General features: G+C 25.1%; 1 protein-coding gene across 1 annotated transcript in view; it reads left to right on the top strand.

Moving 5' to 3' along the window:
* The window catches only part of LOC117174854 (dnaJ homolog subfamily C member 1), a 44,406-nt gene that overhangs the window by 11,647 nt on the left and 17,912 nt on the right, over nucleotides 1-14,847 (top strand). The window contains exons 3-5 of the mRNA XM_033364248.1: nucleotides 3,247-3,465; nucleotides 8,845-9,086; nucleotides 13,925-14,225. Of these exons, the coding sequence (XP_033220139.1) occupies nucleotides 3,247-3,465; nucleotides 8,845-9,086; nucleotides 13,925-14,225 (762 nt within the window). The remainder of the gene's footprint in view (nucleotides 1-3,246; nucleotides 3,466-8,844; nucleotides 9,087-13,924; nucleotides 14,226-14,847) is intronic.

Here is a 14,847-nt window from a genome sequence, read left to right as displayed (position 1 = left end):
AGCTATCTAAGGATGGTACTATAGAACGCCACCTCAAGGTAGGCCTAGTGGCGCCATCTCTTGGTCAGGCCGGAAACTTATCAATCCACCCTCGTACTTAGACAGTGCATTTTTTCTCATAACAAATAATTAGTTCCTTCAAGCCTATGTAATTAAAGCTTGGTTCTTTTACTTGCTATTCAGATTATCTGGTCTGACGAAAAAAGATTTAATTTAGATGGTCCTGACGGAATGCGTTATTATTGGCGTGATCTGAGACATGAGCCTCGTTATTTTTCAACCCGAAACTTTGAAGGCGATTCCTTCATGGTATGGGGGGGCATACAGCGGTTTCGGAAAAGTGGCTTTAGCTTTTATTTCTCATAAAATGAAAAGCGGAGATTACCAGGCAGTGCTAGAAGAACATCTTAAGCCCTACCTTGGACGTTTCCGCTCTGCAAAATTGACTTTCCAGCAGGACAACGCAGCCATACATGCGAGCAAGTCTACGAAGGATTGGTTGGCAAAGTCAAAAATCCCCGTACTCGTGTGGCCAGCGATCACTCCAGACCTTAACCCAATGGAAAATGTTTGGGACATGATGGTACGCGATGTGTATGACAACGGAAAGCAGTACACAACGGTCGCAGAGCTGAGGGAAGCGATCAAATCAGCATGGAACGTCACCGCGAAAAGTCTCGAAAATCTGAATAAATCGATGGTAAAGCAAATGAAAATGGTATTCAAAAATGACGGAAATACTATTAATTACTAATTTTGTGAATAAAATCTTTTTATATGTACGTATTTTGTTGAATAAATTGAATTCTTTCGGAAAAAGTGAATTTTTTTTTTAGTGGCGTTAATAATTTGGGACACCGATTTTTTGGAAAAAATGCCCAAATAAATGAACGAATGTAATTGCGAGCTGTATATTTTAGGAAAAATCGTTAACTCGACTCATGTATTCACTCAAAAAATTTGGTGCAGTTTGTTCCAATAGAAAAAAAATTATCCTTAAAAAATGGGGTGGCCCTATAAATATGGGACACACTGTATATGTAATAGTTGATATTGCAACAACAACAAAAATATGAATAAAATAAACCGGGAAATGACAGTGAATTTATTTTTTGACCGGGAATTTTACGCATTTTCAGAAAAAAAATCTGCCCAAGTTTGATTTTAACAGTTTTTAAAATAATTAAAGTGCGCTTTTGAAGATTTAAACATTAAAAGCATCTGAAGTTGAAAAATTGTGATAAAAACAGTTTAATTTTATCAACAGTAAATATAAATAAATAAATTATTTTTAAAATGGATCGGTATCCTAAGTATAGAAATCTGAACAATAATTGAATTAACCGAACAATTTAAAAAATTTAAGTAATGTTAAGAGATATTTAGAATTTTTGAAAAGATTCAAAATTTTTAATTAATTGAAAACAATTTTTGAAAATCCTGCAAATAAAAAAAAATCCTTTAAAATCTTCCATGTTCTTCTTTGATAATTTTTTTAATCTCTTAAAATCTTCTTAAACTTTCTGTTACAATAATTTTTCAAAGTGAAAAATCATTTTCCATTTTCCTAAGAATCTTAAGAAAATTTTTTATTCTTTTAAAGTCTTTGAAAATTTAAAAAAACATTCTACATTTTTTGTTTGAAATCTGCAAAAATCTACGTTTTATTTAAAATTCGGCTATAAATATTTAAAATTATTTCAAGTTCTAAATTTAATTCGAATCTTTTTAAAACTTCTAAATATCTCTGAAAATTACTGTAATATTTTTGCAAATAATAAGTGTTCTATTATTATTTCTAAATTAAAATGATTTTTTTTTAATTTGGAGGATTTTCTAAAAGATATAGAAAAAATTCAATTCATTTTGGAATATATTTAAAAGTTCCGAAAATTTCTAAAATTATTTTGAAATTGAAAAAATTTAAAACCACTTCTAGATTTCTCAAGATTTTGAAAAAAATTGTAAAGCTTTCAAAGGATGCCTAGACTACTCAAAATAAAAATAATACAACTTCTAATTTAAGAACTGTTAAGTTAAAAAAATTATTTATCAATTTTTAATGTGTCTAACTTAAAATTACTTAAAATAATATAATTTTAAACATTTTTAAAGTTCATTGCTTGATTCTTTAATTTAGACTATTGAAAATTTTAACGTGGATTTATATTTTTTGGAACTTAATCTGAATCTTTGAACTCTATAATTTATAAAAGTTCTAAATTTTGCACTTTATTTGCATTTCATTTAATATTGTTTATCTAAACTTTAATTTTAAAATTCTGAAATTCAAGTGTTTCACTTTGAATGCTTTAATTTATTGTTTAGTGTTTATTACGAGGGGTGTTCAAAAAGTAAGTTTCCCTAGTCTGCCGTTTTGCCCCAGCGCCATCTAGCGAGCTGGGACCGAACATAGTTTTAGTTGAGGCTATACCGATAAGAGCGGAACCGGTCTTAGCTGCCGAAAAATTTTTTTTCATCAGTACCGGCTCGGAAACCATGGAGCTACCTGTGAAAAACGTGTCCACTTGTGAGTTGTGTGCAGTTATTCGCTTTTTCTCTGAAAAAGGGCTTAATGGCAACGAAATTCACACTGAATTAGTGCATATTTATGGTGACAAATGCATGCGTGTGCAAATGGTGCATCGATGAAGTACATATTTTCTCGAGGGACGCGGAGAAATTCATGATGAGTAGCGTGCAGGCAGGCCAAAAACCGCCATTACAGATGACGCAGTCACAGCAGTCGAAAAAATCATTTTTGCGGATAGGCGCTTTACAATTGACAGAATTTTGGACTTAATAACTCCTGAAATCGATATTTGTCGAACTTCAATCCACACAATCATAACAGATCATCTTGGTTACCGTAAATCTTGTGCATAAAGTTTGTTCTTTAAAAAACAGGGCACGGATTTTTATAAACAAGGTTTATCAAAGCTTAAGAACAGATACAAAAAATGTATGCAAGTCCAAGGGGACTATGTAGAAAAATAGTTTATAAGTCAAACAATAAATACATATTTACTTTAACCTAAAAATTGTGTTTTGCTTTTGAACACCCCTCGTACTTTATATTGAAAAATGTTTAGAATATAGTTTGTTTTTTCAAATCTCATTGGCCGTGAAAAATGTTTTCGTACCGGGAAATTTGAAATATTTTACGTTCTGTTTTAATAAAACAGTTATAAATAGGGTTGTTTATGTGAAATTAATTCACGTGATTATATGTTCGATACTTTACAGTTGGTTTCAGTATACGATATATTAAAAGATCCCGGTAAGCGAGAACGTTACGACAATGTTCTCGTTAACGGATTGCCAAACTGGCGATCTGGAGTCTATTACTATCGCTATGTCCGGAAAATGGGAATGCTGGAGACGACTATTACTTTATTCTTTATTATAACCGTTGGCCAATATCTCGTCTCATGGGCGGCTTACTTCGAAAAAAGATACACATACGTAAGTAAACAGTTTTTATAATAATAAAAATCATTAGCCGTAGGCTTAAATTACAATAAATTCTCATTTTTATTTTTTATTATCTTTTTTTCAAACGTATATATAACAAAAAGAGGACTATTATATATAAAAGTTTATGTTTTATCTTAATTTTATATGCCCAGTTTTAATTTGAGCCGTCCCCGGAAAAAATAATTTCCTCCCAAATGATGTTTTGCTTTTTAACAAAATATAATTTAGAATTTAAGTAGGAAGCAGATTTTTCAAAGGTTCTCAGTATTTTTTTTACTCTCCCCAGTGATCTGCGAAAGACTTGGAAATTACCGGGAATTTAATTTAGAACCCGGGAATTCACTTCTGATTGTAGTAAAATTCAATTTTTCATTATTTTAATAATTTTTCACAATTGAGAAAAGTGATTTCTACTTTATCTTCAGTTTTCAGTTTACTCTCAATTAAATTATAATTTATTATTGTAAAAGAGTACTTTTTTCCTTAGTTGGTAGTTATTCTCATGCATCCTAAGAATTTTAATTTAAAAAAAGAGATTGAGAATATAATTTAAGATACTTAATATTAATAAACGTATTTGTTCACGTCCAACTATGATTTACTGCTTGGGACAAAGAATTTATGACATGGAAGAAACATTTTTTTTAAAGAATTATAATTCGAATTTAGAAGAAAGGAGTTTAAAATATCCCTCTTCCAATTCAGAATTCGTCACAACTTAAAAGTTCCCTCTTCGAAATTATAGAAAAAGAAACTAGTTCAAATAGTTTTTAGAGTAGAAGTAGTATTTCAAAGAGGAAATATTTCTGAATCATAATAGAAAATTTGGTCTTTGGTTAAAAATTAATTTTTTTGTTTGAAGATTCGTCATTTTAATTAAAAATTCATCTCTTTCAAAAAATGTAATCACTTGGTTAAAGATTAATTTTTTCACTAAACATTTAACTATTGCGTTAGAAAATTTAACTATTTTACTGAAAATTCGTTTTTTTTATATTTAGAATTAGATTTTTAATGGAAAAATCAAATATTATATTTTTTTAATTTATGTACTTTGTAGAAAATTCGTCCTTTTTGTACAAAAATTAATATTTAGGGTTAAAAATTCATCTTTTTGGTAGGTATAGAATTCAAATATTCCAGTTGAAGATTCATAATTTAAATATAAACAATATAAATACCATATAGAATTCAATATAAGACATTTAAAATTCTTTAGATTTCGAGTAAAAGTATATTGCATTTCCATAAAAATGGTTCAACTTTCAACCAAACAGTTGCATTTTAAACCAAATATTTGAACTTTCAAGCCACAGAGGAATTTTTTCACCAAGAATGGTAAATCGTTAACCAAAAAATGTGGTTTTTCTATCATAACAGAAGAATTCTCAGTCTAAAAGGACCAAATTTTTTATCTTTCATGTGAAACAGCTGAATTTTCTAAAAAAAAAAAAGTTTAATTTACAATCCGAAATAATGAGTTTTTAACCCAAAAGTTAATTTTCAACAACAAACAGGGTGGCCGCTGGGCCGGGCATTTTTTTAAACCGGGAAAAACCGGGAAATAGCAGTGATTTTTTTTTACCGGTAATTTTATCAATTTGTAGAAGAAAAATCTGCCCACGTTCGATTTCAACAGTTTTTTAATAATTAGTTGAATTTTTATGTTTATCAATTATGCTATTATTTAGCTTACAATGTGTAATTCAAAATTTTTGTACATTAAAAATTTTCCATTTAAAATTTTTATTTTTAAGCTCATATATTTAATTTATAGAATTTTTTAATTCTTTTTTAAAGACTCGAACAAATAAAAAATAAAAGCCTTTGATGTTGAAAATTTTGGATAAAAAAATTTTAATTCAATAAATAAATAAATTTTTTTTAATTTATCTGTACTTTAAGTAACAAAAAGTGAAAAAAACGATTTAACATAACGATTTTAAATCAGTTTGTAAACTATTGCTAACTTCAAAAAAACTTCATAATAATATATTCTTAATTAAAGGATTTAAAAAAAATTTAATATTGTTTCGGTCTAAAATATTCAATTTTTAACCCGTTCAATTTGAAATTTGTAATTAAAAAAAAGATTAATTATTGAATATTTAGTAATATTTGAATTTTTATTTAAGGCAAGTAAATTGAAACCAAATATTTAAAAGTAAAGAATCTTTAACTCAATTGTTTGACATAGAAAACCTGGAATCGTTAAAATTTCGAAGAGCCTTTAAACTTTGAACGTTACAATTTTAATTGTTGTATTTAAAAATGCTTAATTTGTAGGTGAAATTTTTAAATTTTGATGTATAGTTTACAAATTAACATTTGTAGAAAAAATTTGAGTAATTTTAAGAGATATTTAGGAGTTTTAAAAAAATAAAAAATTATCATGTAAATTTTAGAAAGTTTCCTTAAAGTCTTCTAGTATCTTTTTTGAAAATTATGTTTAAATCTTTGAAAAACTTTTTCAAATATTCTCTTAAAATAATTTTTCAAAATGAAAAGTTATTTTTAATTTTCCTAGGAATGTTAAGAAAATGTTTTTATTCTTTTGAAGCCTTACACAATTCTTGAAAGGAATCTAGTTTTTTTTTTAATCTGCGAAAACCTACATTTTGTTTTATATCAGGCTATCATTTCAAGTTTTACATTAAGTTTGAATCTTTTCAAATTTTGACATATTTAGAAGTTCTGAAAAAATATCCAAAATAATTTTAAATTGAAAACCAATTTAAAGCAACCTCTAGATTTCTCCAGATTTTGAAATAAAATTTTGAAGCTTTCCAAGGATGTTTAAACTATTTTTTCAATTTCGTTGAGCGTGGAAAATTTTTGCGAACCCGGAAAAAACCGGGAAATGACCGGGAATTTATTTCGTCGATTAAAACGGACACCCTGAACAAAGAAGACGATTTTTTTACAAACTAGTTAAATTTTCGACCCAAAAATGTTAATTTTCAACACGCAAAAGAAAACGAGTTTTCGAAAAAAAAGTAACATCTTTAGCCGAAGAAATGAAAATTCGACCAAAAAAAATTATTTAGTCAAGAAAGAAACAGAATCTCAACCAAATTGTTACATTTTGAAACTAAAAAGACGAATTTTCTACAAAATAGTGGAATTTTTAACTATAAAAAAGCTTTTTGAGTCAACCTTAGAATATGATTCTTCAACAAGAAGTTAATTCTCAAACAAATAGTGGAATTCTTAAACCAAAAAGACCAATTTTCTACAAAACAGTGGAATTTTCTATTATGAAATATTCTTCGGCTAAGAAAGGAAAAAAATTTTAACAAATTGATGAATTTTGAAGTAAAAAATATGACTTTTTAATTAAAAAGTTAATTTTCAACATAAAAAAAATGTTCAAGAAGTAGTTAAATTTTTCATTATATTATTGCATTTTAAACCGAGAAAGTAAATTACCTGCAAAACAGTTGAATTTTCAACCCGAAAATATGATTTTTTAACAAAAAAAAGTTCATTTTCTATCAAATGAAGTTAAATTTTCAAAACATAGTTGAATTTTTACCCATATAGTTGGATTTTCTACCAAAGAGATGAATTTTTAACTACAAAAATAAATCAAAAGATTTTTTAAACCCAGAAAGGCAGTTTTCCACAAAACAGTTTAATATTTAACAAGAAAATATAATGCTTCAAACAATAAGAATTAAAGAATTAGATTTTTAACCGTAAATTCAACTATTCTATTTTTGTTTGAAAATTTATTTACTTTGACGAAAATTCGTCTTTTTTGTAAAAAAAAAATTAATTATTCTGGTTTAAAGTTCATATTTTTGGCAGGTAAAAATTTAAATATTCCAGTTGAAGATTCATCGGTTTGATTGAAAAATAATTTCTACGGCGGAAATTTTAACTTCCATTTTTGGTTGAAAAAATTATCTTTTCTAGTTCAAAATTCAACACTTTTGATGAAAAATTGTCTTTTTAAATTGGAAATTCAACTATTTCCTTGAAAATTCACGTATTTTATAAAAAAAAATCGAATTTTTTGAAAGAAAATGATTTTTTCTTTTCGGTTAAAAATGCAAGCATTCCTGTTAAATATTTAATTTTATTTAAAATTTGCCCTTCAGGATGGAAATAAAATTACTTGGTTGGAAGTTAAATTCTTTTGTTGAAGATTTTTTTTTCAAAATTCATCATTTTTATTGAAAATTCATCTCTTTTAAAAAATGTAATTACTTAGTTGAAAATCAATTTTTTAAGTAAAAATTTAACTACTGCAGTAGAAAATTGAACTCTTTTGCTGAAAATCTTTTTTTTTTAATTAAGAATTAGATTTTTTACCGGAAAATTCAACTATTCTATTTTTGTTTGAAATTTTATGTACTTTGTGAAAAATTGGGCTTTTTTGCAAAAAAATTAATCTTTATGGTTAAAAATTCATCTTTTTCTTATGTATAAAATTAAAATATGCCAGTTAAAAATTCATCAGTTTAGTTGAAAAATAATTTTTTCAAATGAAATTTTAACTATTCCATTTTTGATTGAAAAATAATCTTTTCCTGTTCAAAATTCAACACTTTCGATGAAATTTTTTTTTCATTTGAAAATTCAACTATTTCGTTGACAATTCTCGTATTTTATTGAAAAATCGACTTTTTGTTAGAAAATGATATTTTTCTTTTAAAGTTTATCTCGTTGTTTAAAGATTTTTCTTTTTGGTTTAAAATTCATGTTTTATTGTTAAATATTTATCCTTTTTAGTAATAAATTAATATTTAGGCTAGAAAAAAAAAATTCTTAGTTAAAATTTAAACCTTTATGTTAACAAATAATTTTTTTGTTTGATGTTTAATCATTGTAATTAAAAATTCGTTTCATTGGTTGAAAGATGAGCTATTTGATTGAAAACTTGCATTTGATTTGGCTGAAAAGGATTTTTTTGCCGAAAGTTTAACTATTTTGTCGCAAATTTATTTCTGTTTTAGTTAAAAATTATTTTTTTTTTTAAACTGAAAGTAAAACTATTATTTCTATTAAATTTTTCATAATTTTAGTTAAAAATTCATCTCTGTGTAAGAAAAAATGAATTTTTTTCACTAAAAATTTAATGAGATGTCTGGAGAAGCCTGGCATAGTCAGGGAATTTTTTTCAGGATTTAAGTAAACACTCTAATAAGAATTTTCTACAAAACCCTAAAAATTGTACAATTTACCATCGAGATAATTATCTCGATAATATAATATCTCAATAATTATAATTATTGAAATGTATTAAATAATTTGATGTTAATTGTTTTTTGTCTACTGGTCTAAAGTCAATAATTTTTTAATATTGATTTTTATTTCTAAATTGTTGAAATAAGAATGAGAAAAGAAAATAATGACTTTCAGGAACAAGTCTTGGGTAGTAAATTGCAGAAAATGCAGAAAAGGAATAGAAAGGGCAAAATGGATGTACCTGATTTGGCTGAAATATTAGAAAAAATTCCAACACCCAGTATGTGGAACACTCTTCCATTCCAATTGCCAAGATGGACTTTTGCTTCCATCGTTGGGATTCCATCGGCAATTCGTAGTCTCTATGCATTATTTGAAGAAATGAAACGAAGGAGAAAAGAAGAAGAAGAAGCGCTGTAAGTAAAAAATAAAGTTTCTGATCCACTGATAAATATTTAAATAAAAAATAGAAATATAAAATAGGGGTAGCCGCTGGATCGGGAATTTGTTTCAGTCTATATGATTCACTTTTTAACCCATTTATTTTGAAAATTTTTAAATCAAGAACAAAAGAATAATTATTTCATATTTAAAAATATTTGACTGTTAATTTAATACGAGTAAATTGAAGCCAAATATTTAAAAGTAAACAATTTGAAACTTAATTTTTTGACATAGAAAGCTTTAAATTGTTAAAGTTTCGAAAAGATTTCAAACTTTTAACGTAAAAATGTTTATTTTATTTTTAAAATGTTTAATTTTTAAGCGGAATTGTTGAATTTTTATGTAGAAATAATAATTAAACACTTATAATTTGTTGAAAAGATTCAAAATTAATTCGAAACTCAATATGATATCAAGTAATTCAAACAAAGTGTGTGGAATTTTTTTAAAGAATTTCTAAACACATTTTAAAATGAATTTTTCCTACAATTTAAAAAAAATGCTGCAATTTTTTTTTTAAATCCTTAAAATCTTCCAAGGTCTTTTTTGACAACTTTGGATAGCTTTTAAAATCTTTCTAAATATTCGGTTAAAATAATTTTTCAAAATGGAAAATAATTTTCAATTTTCCTAGGAATATTCTGAAAATATTTTTATTCTTTTGGAGCGTTTCACAATTCTGAAAAAGCTTCTAAATTTTTTGTTTGAAATCTGCAAAATTTACATTTTGTTTTTAATTAGGTTGTGGGTATTTGCACCGAAATTTCGGTACGAAAAGTCGAATTTTGTCGGTACACACACATCGTTTAAATTATTGATATAATTTCAAGTTCTAAATTAATTTTTGAAATTAAATCTAAATTAATTAAATCTAAATCTTTTTGAAACTTTTAAATATTTCTAAAAATTACTCTAATTTTTTATAAGAGTAATAAGTGTTCAATTGTTATTTACAAATCCAACTGCTAGATTTCTCAAGGTTTTGAAATAAGATTTTAAATCTTTTCAAGGATGCTTAAACTATTTTAAATAAAAATAATTTAACTTCTAATTTAAGAAGTTTTAAGTTTAAAAAATTTTTGATTTAAATTTTGTTAATTTTTTCAACCTAAAATAACTGAATAACATAATTTTGAAAATTTTTTAAGTTCATTCATTCATTCTTTAATTTAGATTATTCATCTGTTTATTTAATTTTTGCATTTTAGGTTGAAAATTCACCGTTTTTAGTTGAAAATGAACTATTTCGTTTAAAATGTATGTAATTTGTTTTAAATTTGTCTTTTTTGGTAGAAAATTAATCTTTGTGGTTGACATTTTTATTAAATGAAAATTCAACTGTTTTGTTGAAAATTTGTTCTTTTTTAGAAGAAAATTAATGTTTTTCAACTGAAACTTTAAATTTTGTAACTTTTGTTGAAAAGTGATTTTTTTTAGTTAAAAATTCAACTTTTTTTAAAAAGTTGAACTACATTGTCAAAAATTCATTTTCTTAGTCTTATATCCATTTTTTTAGTGGAAAATTGAATTTTTTATTAAAAATAAGTTCTTTTTTAGTTGGAAATTAATTTTTTTAATCTTCTTGATAAAAAAATCAACTGAAAATTTTCGATTATTAGTGGAAAATTGATTTCAAATTGAAAAATTGATCGTTTTTAGTTGCAAATTCAACTATATGGTTTAAAAATTATGTACTTTGTTTTAAATTTGTCTTTTTATCGTAGAAAATTAATCTTTTTGGTTGTCATTTTTTAAAAATAAAAATGTAACTGTTTTGTTGAAAATGTATTATTTTTTATTTGAAAATTAATGTTTTTTACCTGCAACTTTTACTTTTGCAATTTTTGTTGAAAATTGATTGTTTTTATTTGAAAATTGAATTTTTTGTTAAAAATTAGTTCTTTTTTAGTTGGAAGTTAATTTGTTTAACTGAAAATTGAAAAAGTGGAAAATTTATTTTTTTGATGTTTTTTTCTATGCTGGCTAAAAAGTCTTTCCTAGATTAAAATTCGTATTTTTGAATTGAAAATTTAACAATTTGGTTACAAATTAAATGGTTTGTTAAAAATTCACCTATTCTGTTTAAAAAGTGATTTTTTCTGTTTGAAAATTCGTTTTTTTTTTTTTGTAAGAAATTTTTCTTTTTGGATTGAAGATTCATCTTTTTGTAGAAAATTTCTTTTTTTAAAATGCAATTATCTTCTAAAAAATTCTTTTTGATTCGAAAGTTTTGGTTTTAAGTAAATTTGGTTATAAATGTGACTGTTTGGTCTCAAATTAATTTTTGTCCTTGTTGAAAATTCAACTATTTCTTTAATAAATTATCGTTTTTCTTTGAAAATTCATCTCTTTGATTGAAAATTCGTTTTTTTTTTTAATTGAAAATAATTTTCTTAAACGGTAATTTAACTATTAATTTTGTTGTTGAAAATTGATCTTTTTTTTTTAAAGAAATTTAATCTTCTTGATTGGAAATGCACCTGTCTGTTTAAAAATTCTTCTGTTAATTTTTTTTAATGTTGAAAATTCATGTTTTTTTAACAAAAAAATTAAATATTCTATATTTGGTTTAACATTAATCTTTTTTAATTAAAAATTCACCGTTTTGATTGAAAATTGATGTCTTTTGCTACGTCCCGAAATTCGGGAATCATTATTATAGTTAAAAATTAATTTTGTTCGATTAAAAATGTAAATATTATATTGAAAATTCCTTTAAAATTTTCAAATTTGTTTGAAAATTTATTTATTTGGATAAAAATGCATCATTTTTCATCAAAAAATAATTTTTTGATTGATTTTTTTTATTAAAAATTTATTTGACTGAAAATTCAAGTATTATAAATATTTGTTGTCGAAATTTATCTTTGTTTCTAGATATTTGATCTATTTGGTTAAAAATTCATCTGTTTGGTTGAAAACTTAGCTATTTTGTTAAAAATTAATTTTTTAGACTGAAAATATCGCTATTTTATTTTTGTTAGAAAATTGATCTTTTTTTGGTTCAAAATGTTCCTTTTTTTGCTTTTGGTTTGAAAATTAGTCTGTTTTGGTTAACGATTCAAATAATTTTTGAAGATTCGTATTTTTGACCTGATTCAACTGATTTTCATTGAAAATTAAATTTTTTTTGGTAGAAATATTAATATCAACTATTACACTTTTTGTTGAGAATTCATTTTTTCAATCGAAAATTCATCATTGCGCTTGAAAACATAACTAAGTTGTTAAAAACTCCCTTTTTCTTGGCTAAAAATTAATTATTTTAACGAAAAAATAAATCTTTTCCCGCTTGACTGTGAAACCGGGAATTTTATGAGACCAGGAAAAACCGGGAAATGACAGTGAATTTATTTTTTTACTAGAAATTTTACAAATTTTTTAAAGAAAAAAATCTATGCAAGTTTGATTTGAAAAGTTTAAAAAAAACTAATTGAATTGTTATATATGTTTCAATTATAATATAATTTAGTTTACACTGCGTAATTCGAAAATCTCTTATTTCAAAAAATTTCCATTTTAGATTTCAATTTTTAAGCGTACATTTTTTATTCAAAGAATTTTAAAATGCCATTTTAAAGACTTGAAAAATTAAAAATTAGAAGCGTTTGAAATCGAAAATTGTGGATTAAAAACATTTTTGGTTGATCAACTGCGAATATAAATTATACTGATTTTTTTTTTAAATTTTAACGTTAAAAATTAACCGTTTCACAATTAGAAAGTCTTAGTAGTTGAACAAATGTGAAAGTTAGATTGAAACTTGATAAACTATTTTCAATTTTAAAATAGCTTTAAAATAATATATTAATTATTATTTTTTAGTAAGTATTTGTTTGTTTTTATTCATCTATTTATTTATTATTATTAATTAATGATTAAATTCAAATTTATTAAATTATTCATCTTTTTCGTTTAAAAATTCTTTTTTTTTTTGGTAGAAAATCAATTCTTTTGATTAAAAATGCAAATGTTTGGTTGAAAATTAATCTGTTTTAGTTGGTTGACATTTTCTTTTCAATTGAAAATTTATCCATATTGTTGAGAATTCAACTGTTTTATCGAAAATTTCTGTTTTTGGCTTAGATTCAAATTTAAATGTTGCCTGAAAATTTGTCTTTTGGTTTTTTATTTTTTTCTGGATGTACATTTTATATTTCTTCAATTTTGCACATTTGGAATTGAAATTTCTTGACTTTCAATATATGTATGTATATGTATATTTGGGGGGGGGGGGGGCAATTCTTTTTATTGTAAATTCAAAGATGTAAGCCTAAAATAAACACACACACACAAAAAAAATATATATATATATAAGTCTTTGGTTACGGTCTGAGAAGACGGTCGGATACTAACTTCCATATATCACAACGCTGCTGAAGGCTGGTGACCTTCTCAGCATGATAACAAAAACACAAACCCAAGACGACTCTCTTAAATATAGATTCAGTCTAAACTTTAAATTTTTTAATTAAAAAAATATCAACTTATTCATATTTAGAAATATTTGACTGTTCATTTAAAATCAGTAAATAAAAAATAAATGTTCAAAAATATTTTTAAAAGAACTTTAAATGTTACAATTTTAATTGTTCTATTTGCAAAATGTTAATTTGATAATAAAAATATATATATATATTATAATAATAATAAATATAAATATATAAATTTTTGCAGATTTCGAGCTAAAATTTTAGAAACTTTTTAAGAATTTTTAAACTATTTGAAATAAAAATAATAAATGCTTTCGAGAATTTTGTTTTCGAATATTATATAATATTTTTAATCTTAAAAAATGGGTTAAATTCAGGGCGCAAGAGGACGAGCCGGAACCGGAACCCGTCCCTCGAGGTCCCAGAAGAAGAAGAGCCGGTTTCACTCCCCAGGAGCGCTGCGAAAAAGCCGCAAAAGAAATCTACAAAGCAGAGTATCCTAGCACAAATCACACGTCTGAAAAGCCAAAGGCGGCTGGCGGTTTGTGGACAGATGATGATATATTAGAATTAATTAAGCTAGTGAAAAAATACCCAGGGGGCACTGCTGACCGATGGGAGAAAATAGCAGACATGATGAATCGAACAGTTCATGAAGTCACGCATATGGCTAAAAAGGTATGTATTTTTTTAAAATTATTTTATTATTAGCAGGCCTCGACACTCACCACACTTTTTACAATATTTTACACTTTTCTTTCGAGCCATGACACTTTTTTCCTGTCATTTTGAGGAAAAAAAAAATGACACTTTTATTACTTTTTCTAGAAAAATATTCGTCGTCCAAAAATAACGTGGCGGGTTTTTGGCAAAAGGTTATTGTTTATTTTAAATTTACTCATTAATTAGATTTTTAATCAAGATTATTGTTAAATCTTTGACTAAAACAGATTAATTTTCAACGAAACAGTTAAATTTACAATAAAAAATATACATTTTCAGTAAAAGAGCTCATTTTTAACCAAACAGTTGAATTATCTAAAAAAATGTGGATTTTTAACCATGAAACTTAATTTTCTAGCAAAAATAAGACCTAATCCTTTTTGAAAAATTAATTTTTAACAATTTATTTCAAGTTTCAACCAACTAGTTGCATAATCAAAAAATTTAATAATTGATACTTTGGCTAAGGAACGATGTTTATTGATTTCAAATTCTTTATGTCTTACGGTCCAATCGTAAATCGAGAAAATAAATATGAGTCAAAAAAACATGTTCTTCGAAACTCAGATATTTATTT

This window comes from Belonocnema kinseyi, chromosome 6, assembly GCF_010883055.1.
Source record: "Belonocnema kinseyi isolate 2016_QV_RU_SX_M_011 chromosome 6, B_treatae_v1, whole genome shotgun sequence".
NCBI classification, from domain to species: Eukaryota; Metazoa; Arthropoda; class Insecta; order Hymenoptera; family Cynipidae; genus Belonocnema; species Belonocnema kinseyi.
The sequence above is the reverse complement of the archived record's forward strand: the minus strand, read 5'-3'. Positions and strand labels throughout refer to the sequence as shown.